Source organism: Passer domesticus, chromosome 10 (genome assembly GCF_036417665.1).
Source record: "Passer domesticus isolate bPasDom1 chromosome 10, bPasDom1.hap1, whole genome shotgun sequence".
In the NCBI taxonomy this organism is placed as follows: domain Eukaryota; kingdom Metazoa; phylum Chordata; class Aves; order Passeriformes; family Passeridae; genus Passer; species Passer domesticus.
Window position 1 is genome coordinate 9458458 of NC_087483.1, and position 24002 is coordinate 9482459.

Genomic DNA, 24002 nt, shown 5'->3' on the forward strand with positions numbered 1-24002 from the left:
CTAAGCCAGACCGAGACAGTTACCCTCAGCCCTGCAGTGTTCCTAAGCCCCACAAGACAGCTGCAAAGGACCGTATAATCCAAAGGGCTCCCTAAAGCACACAGACCCAGCTGCCAACGGGACCCTAAGCCCACAGGGCCGGCTGCAAGCAGCCCCGTGACGATCAGCTGCATGAAACCCTGCACGATCAGCTGCAGGGGACCTCAGCTCCACAGGGCTCTCTGAAGCGGACACAGCGTGCCGCAACAGGCCGTGACCCCCACAGCATCGCCCGGGCAGCGCCGCCGGCACAGCCGCGGGCCCAAGCCCGCCCCTGGCACGGGAAGGAGCGAGCGGCGGCAGCGGCGGCGCCTTCCGGGGCGGAGCCGGGGCGGGCCGCGGCCGAGCCGAGCCGAGCCGAGCCGTGCCGAGCAGGGCCGAGCCGAGCGGCACTATGATGGCGCAGCGGGCACTCCCGAACCCCTACGCGGACTATGACAAGTCCTTGGCCACCGGCTACTTCGACGCGGCCGGGCGGGTGAGCGGGGCTGGGGTGAGGCGGCTCCGGGGATCTGCCCCCGGCCGTGTGGAGCAGAGACCTGTCAGGTTACAAACGCCGGGGCTGCCCGGTGTACCGATGTTGCCTTCACGTTTTGGTGGGTTTTCTCTCCGCAGCTGACCCCCGAATTCACGCAGCGGCTGAATAACAAGATCAGGGAGCTGCTGCAGCAGATGGAGAAGGGCCTCAAGTCCGCCGACCCGCACGACTGCACCGCGTACACTGGCTGGGCAGGTAGGGTCGGGTCCCTGGAGCAGACCTCTACATCAGGTCCTGGCAAACCGTGGGGCTTCGGCCATCGGAATGCTCATGGTAGAGCCACGTCAAGAATGGCACCTCTTCTGCATGTTTTAGTCCATTAGAACAAGGGGATGTCTTTCTCCGGACTCCCCATTTTTGAGGCAGGTTTCGTGCTGCGAAGACCACAATGTCGTAGGGCAGGATTGGGTCTAGTCTTGGTTAATAGTGCTGGACTTACACAACGGAGAAAGCCAGCACTCGTTTGAGAGTAGGCATGGGAGACTTCAAAGGGACAGGCTCCAAATCTAGCCATGGTGGGGATAATGAAGACAAAACCAGTGCTCCATCCACTGCTCCATGAAGTAGGCAGGTGTACATGGTAAGTCATTTGCCTGCAAGGAGCCCTTGCATCTGGCAGCACTGAGCTTAATGGCCTGAGATAATGTCTGTCTTCTCTGTTCGGGCTGTAATTTATCTGATGACCTTGTCTGATTGGAAGATTGCTCCATTCCTGTTCCCCAGGTAGTGCCACTCCATTTAGTGAGCGCTAGTTTTGCTCCAGTGCCTGCCAGAAGGAGCAGAAATACTAATGTGAGTATAACAAAGTGTGGAAGCCTTCCTCGTACTAACTCGTGTGCAAAGCTTCCAGGAGCTTATTTTTCTCCTATTCTGCATTTGCAACCTGGTTTTCCTTCCTTGGAAGTGTGCCCCGCCTTTGCCTCCCTGTTTCTACCCACTGGTGCCAGGGAGGACACACCTTTCTCTGTGCCCCAACTTCAGCTGCTGCTGTGTGCTTTGACATCTCTCCTGCCTTCTGCGCTGTGCCAGGCCCTATTCAGGGACCGTAGGGTAGTTGAACTCAATCTCATGCTTGCTGCAAGATTTTTTTTTTTGGTGCTGCTTCTTTTCTTTTTGCAGTATGCTGCAGTCTTAAATGGCAGGTTTCTACAGTACAATCTGGGTGTGGCTGGCTGGTGTGTGGGTGCTGTGGAACTTAATGCCAACAGTTTGCTTATGAGAGTGGTGTTGGTGCTAAACTAACGTTGCAGCTTGATGACAGCAGTGCTAGAAGTGCCTGCTTCAGAATTTTAGTAAGGCAGACAGACACTGAGAGCACTGAAGAGCAGTTCAGAAGAAATGCTAGGATGCCAGTATTAAATTCCAGCGTGGGAGAACATTGATTTCATCAGCTGCTATCTTGGCTGCACTCTGCTCCTGCTGCCAGTGAATTTATACATTTCTGCTGAGTGCTGGCTGATTTCACCTTGGCAGACATGTTCACTTTTCCAGTCTGTGTGACCCTGCACTGGGGTCCCCTCTGATGAGATCTGCTATGGTAAAGTTGGTCTTCAGTCATGATTTTAGAGTCTGCCTCTGGCCAGAAAATTCAGAAGACAAAGCAGGAGGATAGTTGATGTTAGGAGTACTCTTGGGGAGAAGGAAAACACTTTTCCCCAGAGGCTGTGTTTCTTTTCTGAAGGTGGTCCTAAGGTACTTCTTGTTGGAAAGCGACTGCAGTTATGAAAAAATGGTTGAGAACTCTGGTTCAGGATTCCAGCTTCTTTTCATTTGGGAGTTTCTCAAGAGAGATTCTTCTCTTTTCTTCCTAGAGACCATTCTCAATGGGCACACAGCCTTCTTTCCTTGGCTAATAGGAAAAAAATCCATGGACCGATTTCCTGGAAGTCACAGCCAGCATGGTGAAGTTTGCAGATGTTACACTGTAACTTTGTCACCCTACCTTCTTTTCCAATTCTAGCTGTATTAATTTATTCAGAGCTGGTTTCCAGAGACAAAATTAATTGGGCCAAGACAGCAGCTTTTTCCTGTAATTGCTTGTGTAGGAAAGGCTTGTTGAGTATCTCCTCATGTGAATCATTGCCCAGCAGTCTGAAATAAACCCTCACTCTCGTGGCCGCTAATAAGGGAGATTTGAAATATGGCTCTCTTGGCACAAACTCTGTGAAATGTAACGTACTTGAGTGTACTATATTACACTCAGTAATACACAGCATATGCTGGCACTTTACTCTGGGGCTCCTTTCTTTCCCAACACACTTGACAGAGCCCTGTTCCCCCAGCGTGCACTGGTGCCAGGGAAGCCACGGCTTCTTGGCACGTGAAGTTGGAGCAGAGAGAGCGAAGGACTCAGATTTTCAGCTCAGAGGCAGTGAAAATGCACTTTGGATCAAGATTATCCAGTGCATGGCTGAATGCCCTCAAAACATATTTGAATCATCTTGTTACGTTCTCATTCAGCTCCCCATAGAGATCAGGGCCCCATAGGCAGCACCTGGTACGTGCCTGGGTACAGACCAGCCTCAGCTCTTGTGTTCTGCTTTGGCTTTTCATCTGCTGGAAGAGTTTTTTCCCTAATCTGTTTCACTGGTATCACAGTGTTGACTGAGGGAACCTGAGCTGCTCTAAGCTAATTCAGAGTCAGAAGCAGTTCAGATCCTGGTAGAAGCACAGCAGCCTCATTCATTTCCAAACAGATTAGCCTGAGGATACTGAGGGATATGTGTATGCCTGTTGGTGTTTGTGACATGCAAAAGGCCTTGCTCTGAAGACTATATTGACTGGGAGCATAGCTGATGGAAAGGGAATGGAAGGAATTCACTCCTGTCACCAGGTGGCTGCAGAAGCCAGGATGCTCCTGAGTCCAGTGCCAACTGGACTGTTGCATCTTTCCAAGGTGATGAGCTATATAAGGGAGAGATTCACCTTCCTCCACACTGTGGTAGTTCACTTGGAATTTTTTTCCCATGCAAGCATCCCCTTCTCTGGCAAGTCTTAGTTATGGGGAGCCTCCAAAACTGCCCAGTAAGTTCAGCTGGCCCCATCCACAGGTTTTGGCTGGCCCATTGGCAAGTAGAGATGAGGAGCAGGGCTCAGTTGTCTTTTGAAAGGAAAGCCATGTAAGAATGAAATTACAACTCAACCAGTTCAGGAAAACTTCTGGAAAAACACTTTTCATTCACTGTAGTGCAATATGTTGTGTTTTAACCTCAGAACCCAGAGACCTTACATCCCTTTTAGTCCTGTTCAGAATAATGGAAATCCTCAGATAATCCCTACAGAACAAGAGAAAGTGAGGCTGCATTTGCTGAGAGATAATAGAGTGCTTTGGGTCACTCACATAAACCACATTCCTGCCAAGTGCTCAGCAGGTAGTTTTTGTGAATTTTCTGTTCTTGGAGATAGTCAGTGTTTGACTGGACAAGGCCCAGACCAATGGCATGCAAATTTGAGGCTGACCTTCCTTTCAGAGGGCTGGAGCACATCACCATTGATCCCTGCTAACCTAACCTGTTGTAGGATTTTGTGATGGGGTGAAAAGGTTAACAGAAGAAGCTCTGTTACCCAGGTTTTAAGGCAGGATAAATGCTTAGGCATCCTGAATAATCAATCATGCAGTCGGAAGAGAAGCTGCAAACTGGCTCCTCAGCCAGTTCTGAACATGGACTTCCAGAGATGTCTCACTGTTGCATGCAGTGTGGCTTTGGATGCATTTAGGAGTGCAAGGTAGCATCCCATGTGTCTGCACCAGGAGAGATGCTAATTTTCATTTGAGCTGGGCAATAATACTGGGCCTTCCATGCTCTTTTACCCCATGCCTAACTTAATAAAATAGGATCAGCTGTCTCATTAGAAACCATCAGGCTTTTTCACTGTGCAGAGATAGGTTTCTGCTTCTTCCCTCTGTGTTTGACATCCTGCTTTGAGGCTGCCCTGGGTCAATGCAAGATCTCTGAGATCTTTATAACTCTAGGTGGTCGTTTGGAACAAAATATCCTCTTGTGGCAACCTCCTTTCCTTGGCAGAAGAAGCACAGCTCAGCTCCTGCTGGGCAAGGAGGCATGTTCAGGACAGTCTAAGGGCGTAACTTGCTTGCAAAGCAAGCTGCTTGCAGGCCAACAAAAGTCTAAACAAGTCTAAACTTGCAGAGAAGTTGAGGCACAGCTTCTCTTGGATCAACAGAATGGTCATGTGGATGAGGTACTCTTTCTGCCTACTGCAGAGCTTCAGCTCACAAGCAAGACCTTACCTGGAATTTCCAGCAGTGCCTGCTCTGTTGAAAGCAATGGCTGCTGAAGTCAGGGCATCAGCACAAGCTGGCTGTAGCTCTGGCACAATTGTCTGTAACTCCACTGCCCCACTCTAAAGAAATCTCTAATGCAAAGCAGCCCTCTGCACCTACCCTGCAGGAAGGTGAGAGGAGAGGTGCTGTTTACTGTACTTTTGAAGGTGCTGACTAAGCAGGCTTTGTGAGGGACACAGGATTGACTTTGGCCTCCCAATTCCCTGCAATGAGCAAGCATCTTGGGCATTGACACTCAAGTCCTGTGTATTGGCTTTCTGCATGCTGGAGTGGCTGTTTCAGTCAGCAGGGCCCTGTTGGGCTGTCAGCAGCACGTGTTCAGTGCAGCCCTGTACCGTCAAGGACGCCCTGATGCATTCCCCATCTCATTCAGCTCTGCAGCAGGGGCAAGAAGCAAAAAACTTGGACATCTGAGAAACTACAGAGAAAAGGGTCCAGTAGTAAACAATCATCAGGACAAAGCCCAGACATCTCTGGCAGTAGCAGGCCACAGCTGGCCACTGTATGGCAGTTCTGCTTGGAAACAGTTAGAGGACACAAAATTAGGTCACATTTCCAACTAGGACACTGAACATCAGACCTCCAGGGCACACAGAAATGGAGCAGATCCACAGCCTACCTAGCTCCGTGTGTCTGGTGATTCCATGTTTGTATACCACTTAAAGCATGCCAAACAAACACCCAGTCTGTCACAAACCTACCCAGTCAGTTGGGGTGAGGAATATTGGAGAGGGAGTGAGGCAGAGCTGTGGAAGAGCTTCTGCAGAGCAGCACTGCCTTAACTGAACCAAGGTCACCGTGTGGATACTCTTGTCCCTGACCTGCACTGCCTCTGAAATACTCTCCCTGCACCTTGGCACACAGGTTGATATCATCTATCTCACCAAGGTGACTGTTTTATATTCCTCTGCATACACCTGTCAACATTGCCTCTTCATGCTTGTGCCTGCCTCCTCTGCTGCCTTCTCCCCACTGGGGCTCACAGGTGCCAACAGAGGGACCAGCAAGCTGAAGGCAGCACTGCTTGTGCCCTTCTGATCAGTTTGGGAATGAGGAGTTCCTTGAGGAATTGTGTTGATTTGGCATGGCCTGATTTTTGGTAGCAGGAGAGGGCCACAGGGGTACCTTCTGTGAGAAGCTGCTGGAAGCTTCTACTATTTTCGACAGAGCCAATCTCTGATGGCTCTGAAGATGGATACGCTGCTGGCCCACTTACAGAGGTTGGTAACTCCTCTGTGATGACACTCTTAAGAAGAAAATCAAAACAGGGCATGCACAGTTTTTTCCCCAGGGGTGGGGAGGCACCGTGGCTGCTGCCATGCTGGCACAGCCTGTGGCAATACAGCACTGTGACTGAAAGGGCAGGGCCGGGGTGGCGGCTTCTCCTTCCTGGCAGCCCACATGTACGGAGATGTGAGCTGAACAGAGAGACTATGGACCTGTGGAACCTGCAAACCTTGCTTTTATTTTTTAACACCTCTCCACATGAAGAAAGGCATTAAACAGCCCCAGTGCTGCTGCAGCCGCCACTGCCCGTGCGACGGTGGCGGGGCTGCCTGGTCAGCAGCAGAAATAGGATGAGCAATTAATTCCCTGGCATGGAACCTAGATGAGATCAGCTTCTCAGTGCTACAGGATCCTGCAGGAATCTTTGAATTGGTGGGAGTTGTTGACAGTGGTACTACAAGCAGCAGTTTGTCTTCTAGTCAGAAAGGAAGAAAAAGTGAAGACATGGGCGAAAACATGTCAGCACCAAGGTCAGTGAGAGGGAGAGAAGGTGCTCCAAGTGTCAGAACCAAGATTCCTCTGCAGGCCCTGGTGAGGACCATGGTGAAGCAGCTGTGCCCCTGTAATGCATGAAGTCTGCAGGGGATGCAGACTTCCACTTGCAGCCCATGGGAGAAGTGCTCATGCCAGAGTGGGTGGATGCCAGAGCAAGCTATGATCCAGTGGGAGACCCAAACAGAGCAAGAGGGCTCCTGCTTCCAGAGATAGACAAAAACAGGGCCCTTGCTTCCACACTACAGCAACCTATCCTTAAAAAACTATACCCCCTGGACAAGTGACCCATGGCACAGCAGTTTTGGAGTGACTGTTTGCCCATGGGAGGGACCCCACAGCATAGCTGAGAAAGGACTCCTCTCCCTGAGTGAACAGAAGATCTCAAGTGACAAACTGACCAAAACCCTCATGCTCTGCTGTCAGTTGGAAGAAGGGAGGGCCTGGGGGAAAAAAATGTGTTTAAAGGCTTATTTTACTTCTCATTATCCTCCTCTGACTCTGTTAATAATAAATTTACTTTATACCTTTAAATTTGAACCTGTTTTGCCCTTAGAGTGTTTTTTTCTCCTAATCCTTATCTCAACACATGAGCCCTTTGTTAATTTTTTTCCCTCTCCTCTGCCCAACTATAACAGAAAAGAGTGAGTGAGCAGCTTTCATGGGTACCTTGTGTATTGCCAGTGTCAAATAACAACAGGAATGAATTGAGAAAACTGGCTTTAGGTGCAGTTTATAAGACCTTTCAGTTTTAAATAAAAAGGGAAAGTGAATGTTTTGGGAAGCAGCTTCATCCTTTAGTACAGGTCAGTGGTTTTGGAGTCTTTCCAAAGATGCTAGGGCCTGAGAGGAATGGGGGTAAGAAATGTTTTAAAAGAGGAGAGGCAAAGAAATCAGAGGAAAACAATGCTGAGATTTACTTTCTAAGAATTCAATCCTTGCAGTGGTCTTGCCAGGGTATTTATGTGCACAGTTAGGGTGGTATGATGGCAGTGAGAATAGAAACTACTTACAAAGCTAAAAGTTGCATATAAAAGCAGATAAGTTAAGAGTGCAAGTTGTGCTCAGATAGCTGTCAGGCTAATAAGAGTCTAGAAGATGTGCTAGGTACTAAATAAATCAAGGAGAGTCACTTGACATTTTCTAGCTGGAAAAGGAGGGTTCCCCTTTAAAGAAGGGCTTCGTATCCACATCCTTACAGACTTGAGTGATGGCACTGTGCAGCTGAGCTCTCTCTAGAATTGCTAGCACTGAATTGCTTAGAGAGAGAACAAGGTTATTAGCTTCAGCAGGAAATGGAAATTTTATACTTAATGTACATGTGGAATTGAATTGTCTGTAACATGAAGCTTTGAAGATTACCCATGCAAAATGAGAAAATTATCCAAGTTTGAAATTGTCCTCAGTACCTTGGACTGTAATTTTGCAGCACGCTTGCTCCCTTGACCTTAACACATCAAAATCTGCAGAGATTGGCTCTATTAATTTAGGCTTAATGCAGGACCTGAGTCTTCTTAGAAATGGTTATTGTTAAGGGGAGAAATAAGCTCTTCTCAAAGTGATGTAAGCCAGTGGATTTTTTTCAGTGCAGGTTTGAGGATGGCTCCCAGATCAGAAGGATGGTTCAAGTGTGACTGACCTGTCAGGCACAGACTTACTGAGAGCTCCTCATTCACCTACTGAAAGCTTCAAGAGCTGGGTTAACACAAGGCAGAGGCAAAGGACAGCAACTGATGTGACTGCTCAGTAGCAAAACTGTTTTGGTAGCTGGCCAGTCCATTGGAAACCTCTGGTGAGCACCATCCAGCCTTTTCCAGTATTCCAGGCAGCTGTTTGTGTTTCAGACAAGGGCTGATCTCATGAGTGATTGCTGCAGAGGAGAATTGGGCAGTCCCTTTTTTCTAGGATGCACCAGTCCTTGCTTTAAGACCTGGGACTTGCTCAACAGCAGGAGGTGATGTCCAGGGAACTGCAGCAACCTTGCCAGTGCTTCCCAGTGGAAAGGAATTTAAAAAGAATAATAGAAGGAAATTTTTCAAAAGAGTCAAGTATGATGTCTGGATTTCCTAAGGACGCTGTTTCTCAGTGCTGATGGTGTGTCACTTTTTTAAAAAATCCAGTCCAAGCTAAGTGACCCAACCCCTTACCCCCTAACCATGGGGAAAAGATAGAGAGGGTGACATCTCTGTTCTGCCCAAAGGTTGGGGTTTTTTCCCCCTTCACTGTTGAGCAGAAGTCTCAGGTACAGTGTATGGATTTAGGTGGGTTTGTCTAGGTCTCATCTCTTGCTCCTCGCTACTGAAATTGTATGGAAAAATGTGTATAAAATTTTATGCAATTCTGTGCTGTTCTCCAGGCCTTCCTGGGTCAGCTGCTGCTCTTGTCTTGTCCTGCCATCCACTCACAAGCAGCATCAAGTTACAAGGAGATGACAAAGCAGGAAAAGAAGCTGTGGGTTATGTCCCTGAGCAGCCTGTCTGTCAGGCTTGTGCCCTAGATGAGGGCCAGGCCAGACTTTCAGCTTCACTGAAGTGACAACCATTTCTGGTGGATGCAACCTTTCTGTTCCTTCTGCAGGCATTGCTTTGCTGTATCTGCACCTGTTTGATGTGTATGGAGACCCAGCCTACCTTCAGGTGGCCCATGAGTACGTGAAGAAGAGCCTGAGGTGCTTGACCAGGCGATCCATCACTTTCCTGTGTGGCGATGCCGGGCCCCTGGCAGTGGCTGCTGTCGTCTACCACAAGCTGCAGAACCAGAAGCAGGCAGAAGACTGCATCATCCGGTAAAAAAATTGCTCATGTCTTTGATCAGACCTTCCTCTTGCTCACAGAGCTGGTCTGGGCTTGTATTGGGCACTCTCTGACAAATGTGAATACATTTTGTTGCAGTCTTGTGTGAGAAATAGTCCAGTAACTTAGCGAGGCAGCACAAACTTTTCCTGCCCTGGTAAAAGAGGTGGTTTAAGGATAAACACGTTTGCGTGGCAGCCTGCAAGCTGGGGAGAAAGGATATTGTTCAGCTGGTACTGCCATCTTAAAAATAATTCTGATAAACACAGGAAGAAAAAAGTGCCCAAATTAAAAACAAAAAAAGCCAGAAGGTGGGGTTTGGTGTTTTTTGAGAACGTTTTAATTTAGCTTTACAGTCATTTTGATGAAAAGGAAAAATGTGGTAAGATTATTAGATTTAATTTTGGTATTTGCTTCCACTTGCTTTTTATTAGTTGTCTTTGACTTAAACCTAAGATTGACAGCATCCCTTTCAACTGCAGAATGCAGCTGGTTATGATTCATTTCTTTCTATTTCCTGCCTTTCCTCGACTGTTTTCACATGCGTTTTTGTTGGGTACTTAAGACAAGAAAAGGACAAACAAGCAAGCATAGATCAGCATGTGGCAGAGGAAGGAAAATAGTTAAGGAGATGTAGTTGCAAGCATTTCTCAGTTAAAGGAGATGGGTTTTAAGAAGGTGAGAAACAGCCCTGTAGAGAGTTTCTACTCATACCTGATCAGCACAAAGAAAGACAAAACCCCTGACGATTCAGAACACTGACTGCCCTCAAACAGCCATGAGTAAGTGAAGCACAATAGCAATTTAAAAAAGCCACAGGTGGGAATCTGAGGTGTCTGTTGGTTGGACACCAAGTTCCACTCCCTTAACTAAATTCTGGTTTATGTAGATATAATCAGTCTGAGGACAGAACTCTTTCTTTATTCTGATAATAACCTGTGGGTTAGATTTTGCTTTGATAGAGTGGCAAATTCACTATGATTAACATATTTGTTAACAAAAAGGGAATTCATCTATCACAGTACTGGTCAGTTGTGGTCACTGCACAAGTCCCAGGTTGTAAAAACAATCCCTAATTCATGTTTTCTTGCTGAGATCTCCCCTCCCCATATCCTTCTTGTTCTGCCTGTGGTTTGGTGGCAGAATGGAATCTTGTGATTAATTTTGCACTGCCATCTAATGGTATAATAAAATCAGAACACTGGAAATTGGTTTCTTCATACACCTGCAAGAGGAAAACAGAAAAATGTGGCTTTCTCAAATGAACAGTTACACTGTCCTTACTCTGCCACCAATTCCCAGAGCAGTTAGCCTGACTGTGCTCCTTTAAAATAGAGTATTTCTTTGAGAAGTAGCTTCCTAAATCAAAACTCTTACATGGTTTTTGAGTATGCTGTTTAGTTACAGGACAATTGCTAAGCTGTGCAGTGCAAGTGCATAGAAAGAGCACTTTTATCAGAGCTGGGGAGAAGAAGGGCCTCTCTGCATTTTGTCCTCTGTCTTTTAAAGTACCTCATCTTTACAGAGGCAGTGGAGAGAATCCATCAGCCAGGTTTTACCTGCAGTAGAACAGACAGAAGCTTGCTTTTTCCTAAATGAGTTCATGACCAAAAAATGTGCTTTTTTTGCTCTAGAGAGACTAATGTTTCAGGGCAGCCTATTTTCCAAGAGCCTGTGAAAATCTGAGCCATGTTCTAGGAGCCCTCTTTTTTCCTGTCACCTCCCACCAATTGAGAAGGTCAAAGCTTTGCTTTCAGAGCCAATAATGTACAAAAATCCCATTTTACTCTACAGCTGCCTTGATTTCCCTCTGTCCAGAAACTGCTGATTGTTGACAGTTGAGGTGATAGGCTGATAATGTGAATAGGAGTGGCTCTTCTTTCAGAGACCACAACTTACCCACACACCTGAGAAATGCATTCTGCATGCAGTCAGTCCAGCAGCATCCCAGGCATCTCTTTTTGAATGCATCAAGCAGAAACTCCTGGCAGGCTTTCTCTTCTGATGATCCTGCTTGAAAAGCAGTTAGAGGTAAAGCAGTAATGCACAAAGAACAGAAAATAGTCCAGTTGCTCCAGATTTCCCCATAAAAAAGAAGATATCACATCCAGAACTGAGAAAATCCCTAATGCTGCTATTACAATTCACACATCCATCCATTCCTTCTGTGTCACCTGACATTTCCTGACATCTCAGAGCTGAACAACATCACCAGCTTCTCTTCTGGCCAGCCTGCTGCCAGGCAGAGTGTATCTGTCCAAACAGCTCCTTGGAAACCATCTTCATCTGCCTTCCTTGGACTCTGCAATAGGCACCACGAGGCCTTTCCTTTCAGCTCCAGCAGCAGGGAGATGAACCCATGCCTTGGGTGTAAAGTCTGTCTCTTGGGTTTAAAGAAACCTCCCCCATTGAGCAGTCCACATGTCAAATGGTACAAGAGCCAGTCCACCTTGAGACACTCTCTCCTTTCTCCTTCAAAATCCCTGTGCACTTTGAGTCCAGTGCCAAGGGAGAAGTTTCCTGCTGTGAGGAGTCACAGCCCAGCATCCTCTCTACTTGAGGCATTTGGTTCCTTCTTTATTTTGGAACACAGTGTTGCAAAGTCCCTGGAGCCCAGGGAGCCAAGGCTGCCAAGGCACCTTTTCTGTTCTTCACACTGCTGTGGCAGGGAAGATCAGCACACACCAAATTTTTCCTGGCTGGTTCATAGCTGGAAACAGTCAGGGAATAGCCTTAAAGCCACTTATGCTGGTATTTTAAAAGTGATGACACTTTTCAGATTGCTGTCTTACAGGTGAACAGAAAAATAAAGTCAAATCCAATCACACTGCTACCTGCTGCCCTGACAGAGAAGGACATCCAGTCTTTCTAGAAGTGTGATGAGAGGTAAAACACAGGAAAAATTGCATCAGGAGTGAATTGGGCTACAAAGCACCAGTGTGAAGTGCTGTCAGTCTCTGTTAGCACTACAGGAATATCACCAGCTTTGCAATATCATAATAAAAAAGTGGCAAAGACAATACTTGACTGCAGCAGACCTCACTCTGCACTTGTGGGCTAAAGCCTGGTGCCAGGCAAGCTGTCCTCAGCCAGCCACAGCACTCCCACTTTGCTAAGCTGTCCTCACTGCTGCTCAGTTCTACCTAGAGGATATTTCTTCCATGTGCCACTGGCAGCTTGATGTTAAACAGCATGTGTAGCTCCACCTCTTACTTAGATTTTTAGCTCATGGAGACACCTCTGTCTCACCTGACAGAATAGCCCAGGCTGTCTGTAGGCATGGAGAGGAAGGGGCTTCTCTATCAGAACTTTAGAGCACTGGGGTTGAGATTTTTCCACATACCATTAGCACTAGCTTGACTTTCAAATATTCCTTAGGCAGCCAAATTAAAAGGATAGTCCTATAATTTGAAAGTGGTGATTTTTGGCAGAGTATCCACCTTGCCAATAACATCACAAGGAGATAATGGTGGGCAGCCTTTCCTGAGCAGTCAGCAGCTTTATGCTGACCATTTCTTTTAGCCCAGGCTTCTCCCTCCTGTAGCTTTCCAAGCTGGTGCTGTAAAACGCAAGCACATAGTATGAGTGCATTGTGAAGAGCAGAGCAGACTGAAGCAACCAGCCAAACAAAAGGCAGAAGGGAAGGAGTGATTCCACACCTCCTGCAGCTGGAAGGCTGAGAGCCAGAGCCTGTTCTGACAGCTCCTAGGGCACAGCAGCATGAAGGAACAAACCATGGTTTTGAGCTCCAGCCTTAGTGCTGGTTTACATGGCTTGGAGTGTAATGTTTGAGTGCATTTCCCTCTCATCTCCCCCAATGAATGTTTCATTGCAGTTTGCTGCACCTGCACAAGGCTGACCCACGAGTGCCAGATGAGCTCCTCTACGGGCGCATGGGCTATCTCTCTGCACTGATATTTGTGAATAAGCACTTTGGAGAGGAAAAGATCCCTCAGAGTCACATTCAGCAGGTACTGAGCCTTTTTCTGATTTGTTATCTGTCTCTTCCCGTGCAACTCATCTTGGGGCAGGTAAAAATCAATGCTAGATGTAAAGAACTCTGGCAATAAGGGAGAAAACACATCATGGTATGGCTTTTCTTCCAAAGGGACAAAGCACCACTGTCCATGTAAATCCATAGGCAGTACTGGACTGGCATACATTTCATTCCACCCTCTGCTTGGGCAGAAAAAGAAATCTTGTTCTGTGTCAGAATACTCGCTGTGCTTTGCCCAGGGCAGCAACATTTCCCTCACCCACATTTGTTCCCATCCCTTCACAGGTCTGTGAAGCAGTTGTAGCCTCAGGAGAGAGCTTAGCCAAAAAGAGGAACTTCACAGCAAAGAGCCCACTGATGTTTGAGTGGTACCAGGAGTACTACGTAGGAGCAGCCCATGGTTTGGCTGGGATCTACTACTATCTCATGCAGGTAAGAGACACGAGGGGAGGGGCCCTTAGCAGCTGTTTCACATTCCTTTGGACAAGGAACAGCATTTCAGTTGGTTCTTGGTAATGTCAAACTGGGAAAAATGCCTTGTCTGGTGGACCTACCCATGTGTTTATCATGCATTTCCAATTGTAAAGGTTTTCTTCAAATCTAAGATTGAATCTCTGACCTTGGAGATCTGTGGAGAAACGTGACCTGCATTAAAGCCAGCAGTGTCACACAATGGAGGCCTGTAGCTCAGCTGGGTCTGAGTTTCCCCCTCATGTTAATTGCTTCTAAATTATTCACATTTGGTGGTATCTGCTGGCTCCCTACATCTTCTGAGATGGTTACTTGGAGCAGAGTGAGAATCTCTGAGAGAAAAGCATGGTGAAAGAAATTGTGCTTATAGTGGGAAAGTGGGAAATGCCTTTGTATCCAAAGCAGAACCTGTTTCTAAATGTGAAAGAGATGGAACTTTGGTAAAGGAACTGAGTTGAAGCAGGCAGAGCAAGACAAGAGGCTGGAAGATACAGTACCCCTTTGCTTTTGATGCTTTCTCACTATTTTGCACAACTCACTGGAGCTCTGTCAGTATTCCCTATTCTGGCTCTGAAAAAAATAAGAGTGATAATTCCCCTATGAGGGTCCCTTTGTGCATATATTTACAGTGCTTAGAAAAATAACAGCAAAAAATAAATTGAATTTTTAAAGCATTAAGAGCAACCATGAACGACACAAATTATTTTGGTCTAGAAATAGTCTATAATCTTCTATTAGACATAACTCTGAGAGCAGGTGGAAAAGGAAGCCACCAGGTTTCAAGCATTTGAGCTTTCCTTCAGGACTGTCAAAGTTAAATTCCATATACAGGATCAGTAGAAGTCCTATGAATATATCTTTTCTGTTGCTCAGAGAGGAAGAGGTGGTTGGTGGTTTTTAAGTAGAAGATTTGGCAAGAGGGGGATGCAAGGTGATTATTACCCAGGAGCACAGAATAGCAAGCTAAGACAGCAATGTGCTGTGAACCTAAATTTGTACCAAGTCCCTGAGCTTGCTCCCAAGTGGCTGTTTTAAATAATTTTAAGTCTCCCATAAAATACTGCATGGGCTTTGTGCTTCTCTGCTATATGAAGTAAAAGCCTGGATCAACCAAGCATAATGCACAAAAAGCCTTGGGAGAAGCAAGCGTGTGAAATATGGAGAGGAAAACATCTTTTATCTCTAATGGTTTTACAGCACAAGTATTGATTTTTAATTTTCCTGTTACCAGCTTGAGAACAGTGTGTACATTGCAGTCTGCCATGGGAGTTAGAACTGCACAGATTTCATGTCTTTGGGACACTGAAGCCATTCCCTTGCCTTCATTTGAGGTCAGCAGTGAAGTCAGCCTCTTGAAATTACCCAGCAACATCTGTGAAGATTCAGAATTGCAGCCTGCCAGCTGGGTTGGCCCAGCAGCTAAGGGATGAGATGCTCTAGGTGCAAGGAATCATCCTTGATACTGATTCTAGACCTGAAGCTATTCCTGCTCGTCTTTAGGAAAAGCAGCAGCAAGCTCTCTTGCTTACAGGACCAGGTGACATGCTAGGAATAGTCTTTTTTTCTGGGATGCAGGGGTAGGACTGGAAATAAGTTCCTGCCAAAAGGCACAGCAGCCAGGGACTGGTTGGTTAATTGTGAAGTGTGAAAGCCCAAACCAAAGAAATTTCTTGATTTGCAAGGAGCAGGAGGGAATGTAGCCATAGTTGACTTTGTTTCCACCTTTTGGGCAGACCTTGGGACAGACAGAATGGTAATTCTCCCTGATTTAAATGTTTTGTCTCTCTTAGCCTGGCTTTGGAGTGAGCCAAGTAAAGCTGCACAACACAGTGAAGCCCAGCGTGGACTATGTCTGCCAGCTGAAGTTCCCCTCTGGGAATTACCCTCCCTGCATCGGTGACACCAGAGACCTCCTCGTCCACTGGTGCCATGGAGCACCAGGTGTAATCTACATGCTTCTCCAGGCATACAAGGTACAGGACACCTTGCAAAGACCCTTCAGAGACCCCTAAATGTGAAACTTCCTCTGGAGAAGATGCTGGAACACCCTGTTTGCTTGGAAGTAGGATGGTTTGTCACAGTGAAATCACCCCACACTAACCTCTGATACAGAAATTAGTCTTTTAAACAAACATTTGTGAAAATATCCATCAGTTGTGTGGGCTGCCCTGTTTCAGGTGGTGGATGGTGACAACTAGTTGTGTGTGGAGTAATGGTGTTACATCCCCACTCATGATACCAAAAATATCCTCCTGTAAAAGTAAACAGCAAAGTCACTTCAGCAGGACACCCAAGCCTCTGCATCCCACAGGGATGCTCTTTGTTTGGAGGACATTGCCTCAGCAGGGACAACAGTTTCTTGTCTCCACAGGTCTTTGGGGAGCAGCAGTACCTGAATGATGCCCTGCAGTGTGCAGAAGTGATCTGGCAGTATGGGTTACTGAAGAAAGGCTATGGGCTGTGCCATGGCACAGCTGGCAATGCTTATGCCTTCCTGGCACTGTACAACCTCACTCAGAACATGAAATACCTCTACAGGGCCTGCAAGGTAAGAGTGGGTGTGAGGCAGTAGAGGGCCTTATTCACTTCTGCCTTCTACAATGACTGCCTTTGCCTTTGAAATCCAATTTCTAGCATGGCAGACATGCAGCTAGATCTGACCAGCTGCACCAGAGTAGTCCTTCAACAGTGCAGTCACTGTCTGACAGCCTGTACAGAAGGGATTTCCCTCAGAAGCCTTGCTCTGCAAGGGGTAGTGTGGGGACAAGGGATAGTATTTTCTTCTCAAGACTTGCCTTTAACCAACTTTGAACACTTTTTGTACCTCTTTTCTCAGTTTGCAGAGTGGTGTTTAAGCTATGGGCAGCATGGGTGCCGGACTCCAGACACACCGTTCTCTCTCTTTGAAGGTAATCTCAGTCTCTAGCCTTGTGTTTTGCTCCTAACAGGATCTAAGCTGTCCTAGCACCAAGAAAACAGAATACAAGCTCCACTGGAGTCTTTGCAAAACTCAGTGTAGAGGACAGAAAGGAAATTGTACCCACTGGGTTTTTCTACCCTTGCCCAGAGGGAGTCTCCCTGTAGCACAGGCTAATGCTTTAGCTGCAGCATCTTGTCCTCTTTGGCTCCCCACACAGACTTACATACAGATCTCAAGGGGAATTCTTTCATTGCTACAAGCTTCCTTTTGGTTATTTGTAGCCTGGCTTCTCAGTCAGTCTCTCTTCTGTACATTTTTAAGGATTGAAATCCTTCATGAGTGTTCCAGTTTGATTCTAAAGGTGAGGAACAAATGGGCTGCTGTTACAGGCCGTGGTGGCTCCTGTGGCACTTTGTGCCTCTTGCTGACAGCTCCCCCCAAATCTGCCATCAGCAGGTATCTGCTGAAGGAGGCAGCCCCCCAGTAACCCTGATCTCCCCAGGCTGCTGCAGCCCAAGGGACAGCAGAAGTTCCATCAGTCAGGACCTTGGGCAGCAGTGTTTCAAAGAGCAGAGTTTGACAAAGCTGCCCAGTGTTGAAGTTGTGGATGGGTAAAGCAGAAGGGAGGGAGCTGGAGCAGGGAAAAGACCCATGACATTTTGCCAGGTACTTTTCAACATTTCATTAACTTCAAAATGCTTCCCCACTGAGGTACCAAAGTTGCTTGGGAAACCTGGGCTCAGACCTTGAAAATTATTTGGGACCTTTTCTTCTGTCTTCATAACTCATTCACTCTCTGGATAACTGAGAAAAACAATGCCCAAAAGAAATTTCTCTGAAGCACAGTGTGTTTTTTTCATCCTCAGGAATGGCTGGAACAATTTACTTTCTTGCTGACCTGCTGGTGCCTACCAAGGCCAAGTTCCCTGCATTTGAACTCTAAATCTGAACCCTGCTTGGCAGTTTGCTGCCTGTATCCTTCTGCACTTGGAAATGCAGTTCCAGGCTGCTTTCTCCTTTTTCCAGACTCACCGTTGTTCACCTAACTGAACATCAGTCCATCCTCCTGAGGGCATGCTGAGTTCTCTAACATTTCTAGTTGTCTCATTATATTGTTTAGTTTAAAAGACAGAATGCAGGCTTTGCTGGTGTCCCTTAAAAACTCAGGGCTGCAGGTGGGAGCAGGGAGAACTGTACAGTATTTTATTGGGTACAGAGTTTTGCTATTTCCTGTGTCCCATTTCCTGGGAAGAAGTTTTCTATTGAATGTAACCTGGGCTATTTAACTTCTTTTTGTGCTAATAAATAGTTGCAGGAATTTAGCTGCCTTTGAAGAACAACAGATGGAAAACTGAGACTATTGCCCTGGAAGTTGTTTTCAAGTGTTTTCTTTCTGAGCACCCAGAGAGCAGATGGTTCAGTGTCTGGGCTGTGCCACGTGAAGCGAATGTGATGGACTGTGGAGTCTTATGTATATTTTTAATATCATATTGCAACTGGCAGAGCTGGAACTGACATGCCAAGGGCTTGTCCTGAGTTTGCACCTATCTGCTCGAAAGGCAAAGGCTCTTCTGTGCATTTGTTCCAGTGACAGACAAGTAATCCACTGCCATATTACATTAAACCTTGCTATTCCATTGGTCATTCAATGGCAAACTCCAGTCCAAAAGTGAGCTAAGCATGCTTGCTTTTGTGGTCTCTTCTTGTTAGCTTTGAGAGTTTATTTTGCAGTCTTTATTTACATTTGTGTATTGGGTGGTGCCAGGTGCCCACCAGCAGCAACAAAGGGAAAAGAAATGTATGCCACTGAGTTCTGACAGTGTTTAACCTATTAGCTGTATAGATGGTATTTACATGTTTTCTTTTATAAGCTTTCCCAAACCTGGATAATTTGAGTAACTTGTTTGCCTTGCTAATGCTTGTTGTAATTTGATTTGCAACCACTCATCTACCCAACTGGAAAATCTGCACTAGGTTAACTGGCTTTGATGTGTCAGGCAGATCAGGTACCTGCAGGGAAATCTGCTTTTCTGTCCTTAGCTGATGCTGCACCAGTTCACAGAAATTTGGGACCTGGCTCTGTAAACCACTTTCTTAGCACTGAGCATGAGCTAACACTGAGCTCAGGGAAGTTTACAGATGCAGCCACACAGCTTTGTGCTGTTTGAGAGCAGCTCCTCAGCCTGCACCATTGTGGCCATGGGTTTTGATATTTCCAGGGCTGAGCTGCTGAGTGCCTCAAGTCCCAGAAGGGCAGGGGAGAAATAGCAGGGCAGCAGAGCCACTCTGCTGGGCCAGCAATGGCAAAGCAGGACCACCAGAGCTGGCAGGGTTACACTCACACGTGCCTGAATGCAGGGCAGCTGAGCCCAGTGGCACAGGGAGCTCCACGAGAACCTCCTGGCTAGGCAGGGAGCAGAAACCAGCCCTGGAAGGCTGATTTGTTTCCTCAAAGCCCATACTCCTGCTGCCCTCAGAGGTTTCTGAAAGTCCATCAAAAGGCAGCCTGAATTGCAGAAAAGCTCATCTTGAGGGTGGGCATTCCTGTCAGAAGGCTCAGGCTCATGTGGACACAGCAGGCATCCCCTGTCACTCACAGGACCTAAGCAGCAGGGAGGTGACTGGGAAGCAGAGTTGAAGCAGAGTTTGATGAGTTGCCTAATCAAACAGCACTTGAAGTTACCTCCCAGCCTGGGTGTGATGGCAGTGCAGGGACACTGCTCTGAGCCTGGGTTTCTCCTAGGCACCACTTGTGTAAAAGGAGATGGTTTGTGCAGCCTGGGTCTTGGTGGCATGAGAGCGTGATGTCCCAAGGTTTGTGCACTGACCAGGGGAGCATCAGGGCCACGTGTACAACTGTTGAGTGGAGCACTGTCTAATAAAAATGCTGAAACAACCAAACTTTGGGTTATTTCTACTTCCTGCTTTGTGACCAGGATTCATGTCTGAAGAGATCAACCTATCCCACAACAGCTGTGCTGTGCTGGCAGCTCCTGGAAGCTCAGTGGCCTTCCACCCACCTTGAGTGTATTTCACATTTTTCCCTCATCTCCAATCCATCAGTGCCACTCCTGGGCTTTCCCTTGCACGCTGTGCTTTCATCCCAGGGCATCCTTTTGCACTGGTGTCTCCATCCAAGGCTGCATCCTCCCTCTGTGGCTTCCATTGGAGACCAGAGTCCTGCAGGTTACTGTTGGTTGCACCAAAATACACCTGTGTGCAGTGCTGGCCACCAAAAGGAAGAGGTGGATCCTCCTAACAAAGCACCTCCTGCTCAGTGAAAGGAGGAACAGGGCACCTCAGGGAGGCTGTGACTGTCCAGCAGCAGAAGCTTTAAGACCAAGCTGTCAGAAGTGGTATGGATAGAGGTGATCCTGCCCTCCAGCACAAGCATCTGTTAAGTTGCTTGAGTTCCTACACAACCTGGTTTTCTACAGTTTATATTAAGGTTTGTGGTAAAGGTCTTGAGGAAGGGAGTCCAGCAGTGAGGATGAGAAAACAGCATAGTGCACTTTCTCTGGTTACCCTTCCTTTCTCACACAGGGCTTTGGTGTGGTGCTGCCCACTTCCACCTACCTTTATGCCAAGGGGAGGGAGCAGGACCAAGACAAGGTTTGAAAACTCAAATGGCTCTATTTCAGAAAGCCACTTGAGAGGGGCTTTATCAGACGTGTAGATATTTGACACGTGTTGCTGGTTGTGTTTGTCTATGGTGGTGGTCTGTTTAAAAAACAAAAATAAAACCATATAAAATAACCTATATTCACAAGAAATAAGTAAAAAACATGTTTTGAATGCTTTGTCATCTGGATCAGTTTGTATTCACCTCCTTGTGCACAAGTGTGATCAGCAAGATGAAGAACATCCCAAAGACTGTTAACCAAATGCCATCTGTATGTGTGCATGTCCCCCAAGAGCCCAGCACAGTTTCAGCTCTCAAGAGCTGACAGCAGCCTCAGCTAGCAAAGATGTGACATAGAGAGAGTGCAAGAGAGCAACAGATAGTGCTGTGTCTGCCTGAATTACTTCTCAGTAATTCCTACATATTAACTTTTTAAATGCCCACCAGTAGCAATCAGCATGGACACTTAATCAGTGGCCAACATTATTTAAAGTTTTTTGACCAAAAAAATCCTGCCATGAGCTGTCCTCAGCCCCTGTAGCCTTAGCAGCCAGACACACTGAGCTGATAAATCCATTTATGAACTACCACTGCAGGGATTTGATGCACCCTGGTTTCCCTTTGAAACCACTTTGGAGCAGGCTGCTGGTTTGTGGCGTGGCAGATGCTCTCCCAGAGTTAATAGGGGAAAAGCACAGCAGAAGAGATCTCGGCCTCCACAAAGCCCAGCTCATCCCCCTGCCCCAGAACAGGCTGCTTCTACCTGACAGGCTTGGAGCTGAGCCAGGTGGAGAGTAAGGGTGGCACATCCCCTAAAAGCAGCTCTGGGAGAAGCAGCCAGTGCTGCTGGCTTACACGAGTTATCTAGCCAGGCCTCACTGCAGCACTGGCTCATCTTCCTTACTTCTCCTTTTTTTTTTTTTTTTGCCCATGTTTTTGCACCTCAGTGTAATAGCTTGGCCAAATCTGAGTGGGATTCTTTCAAGGCAGCACCCAAGGGAACATGGCTGGGTCCCAACAAGACCACAGGTCCTACTCCAGGTGAGTTCCCAGCACATACAGATAATTTGTAGCAAGAGTTTTTGGGGGGTTTTTTAATGCCTTTTTTTTTTCTTTTTTTTTTCTTTTTTTTCATTATGAAGAGCAACACAGGTTCTTCACCTGTTCCTGCCCAGAATGTCCAAGTCCTTTGGCCAAAGTGTCCTCTGCCTTCCTTTGGCTGCACCCATGAAAGACATGAAAGAAACCTAAAGGCCAGTACCTAAGCCAGGAATTGGACCTCTCTGAGTTACAACTTGCACGTTACCAGTGCCTGAAGACAAACTCCAATAAAGCAAGAGGCTCAAAATCAGCCCCTGAGGAAAAAGGCTGGAGCCCAGCCAGGCTCACCCTGGCAGGGCACTAGCTTGGGGACTATCGATGCAGGACAGCCCCAATGTAGGGAATCATGTGCTCTGACTCCATGATTCAGAAAGGCTGAATTAATGTTTTATTAACCTATATTATATTACACTAATACTCTACTAAATTACATACTAAAAAATCCTATATAATACTAAAGAAAAACCAGACAGTCAGACACAGCTTTGAGGGATTGGCTGATCACTCAAAACAACTTTCACTGTGTCCAATTAACAACTCACTTCCAGTAAACAATTTCTATAACACATTCTACATGTGCAAAGCAACAAAGCTAGTGTATATAGATAAGAATTGTTTTCTCTCCTTCTCTGAGGTTCTCACTACCTTCCCTAAGAAAAATCTTAGGAGACAGATTTTAGGAATGTCTTTTTAGGAGACATTCTCTCTCTGTTCAGAGAATGTGAATGTCACAGGGGACCCCTCGCAGAAGGGCGTTGGTGTCCCCAGCAGGTGGCAATGCAGCCTGCCAGCAGCGGCCACCCTGTCACTTCGGGCACACACCGCACTCCTCAGCTGCTCAGTCCTACCTCGGGAGAGCTCGGGTTGGGCTCCTGGGAAAGGCACTCACAAAAAAGCTCACACGAGAGAGGCTGTATTTGTGTACTGTGAGAATCATGGAAGCCCTTCTGAAATGCACGGCCTCTGAGTCATATACATCCCTGGGAAAAAGAAAAAAAAAACATGTAGGAAATCTTTCTCAGTCCTGCCTGAAGCTAGCCAAGCTCCCCATAGGAGAGGACAGCTCATGCTCAGGTTATCAAGGAAACACTCCACCTAATGGGTGACAATACCTTATCTCCCCATGTCATCTTTACAGACATTACACAAGCCCTGCCACCAACAAAGAGCCAAATACTCCCTTTTCTACAGGTTGTCCTTCACTCTTTGAAGTCTGCTGCACCAAACATAGAATCCCATAAGGATTGGGGAGATCCCAGAAGGGAAAGGACATCAAGAAAATCCAACTGGGCACATGTGTAAGGGTACCAAGGCTCACCACTGAGGTATTTGTCAAGGGAAAAACCCAGCTTAGGTAGAGCTGACACAGCTCCCGTAGATGGGCTTGCAGTGCTATCTCTGCCCAGCAGGGCAGAATTTTGGTACAGAGTTTGGCACAGTGGTGCCAAACAGCTTCCTCACAGGGGGACAGGCAAAGCACCCCTTAACTGCTGGCGTTTCCCCTGTTCCCAGAAGAAATTTGGGACAGTTTTCTCAGTAAATGAGGTGTTCCACCTCTATCCTGACACTCCCAGTAGTGGACAGGAAGGGATTGATCAGAGCAACCTTGGTGTCCCTCAGCTGCTGCTTGCCTTGGGAATTTCCAGGCAGCCCCCTGCTTCAGCTGTGCATGAGGACAGAGAAGCACAAGGCAAGGAATTGGGCCTTAAGGAGTGTGGGAGGGTCTCAGGCCATGCTTTGTGTCAGGTTTTCAGGGGGATCTCTCTGCACAGCTGGGGTGCAGTGTTACCATGCAAACTCACTCAATGCAGCAGGAAGCAGACAAGCCCAGGCCAACAGACTTAAGCCCCCAAATTCAGTGTCACAGCTGGTGTGAATGGATATTGCAGCATCTCCATAGCTGTGCATCCCAACTTACCAAGCACGGTTCAACAACCTTGGCAAAAGGTATTTTTTACCTTTATGTGGGCCAGTTCTGGAGCTGCAATTGCTTGAGGGCAGTTTGGGATCTAGCCCCTCTGCAACAGCTGAACGCAGGAGTCAGGGGAATTATTTAACTTTGAACAGTTGGTCACATTTCAGACATAGCTAATAAGCTTCTTTGTGCTCAACCTTAAAAGCAAGTCTTGATTGGATCCCTGCAATATCTGACAGGTAGATTTTTGTTGCTTCATTTGTCTTTTTTTATTTGCTTGGATTGGGAGAGTAGGAGGAGTGTTTGTTTGTATGTGTTTTTTTTGAAAGAACAAGCAAGCTCTTCCAAGACTGAGGATGCCACTCATTAAACATCCCCTTACCATGAACTGGAAACAGATACAGCAGCACTCTCCCTTTAGGACAAATGTATTTACATTCCTCCTACACTCCCTGTCTTTGCCAAAGATTACAATATATCACAACAAAAGGGCTGAACTTCAGAGAGCTCCTTCCCAGCCCTGGA

General features: G+C 46.9%; 1 protein-coding gene across 1 annotated transcript; it reads left to right on the plus strand.

The window, feature by feature from the left end:
* The first annotated feature begins 354 nt into the window (after positions 1-354).
* Positions 355-19740, plus strand: LANCL1 (LanC like glutathione S-transferase 1). Its single transcript, XM_064433637.1, has 9 exons — positions 355-517; positions 655-772; positions 9237-9444; positions 13287-13422; positions 13734-13880; positions 15710-15892; positions 16291-16467; positions 16756-16828; positions 17706-19740. Exons 1-9 carry the CDS (start codon positions 434-436, stop codon positions 17780-17782), a joined length of 1203 nt encoding a protein of 400 aa, XP_064289707.1. The 5' UTR covers positions 355-433; the 3' UTR covers positions 17783-19740.
* The last annotated feature ends 4262 nt before the right edge of the window (positions 19741-24002 follow it).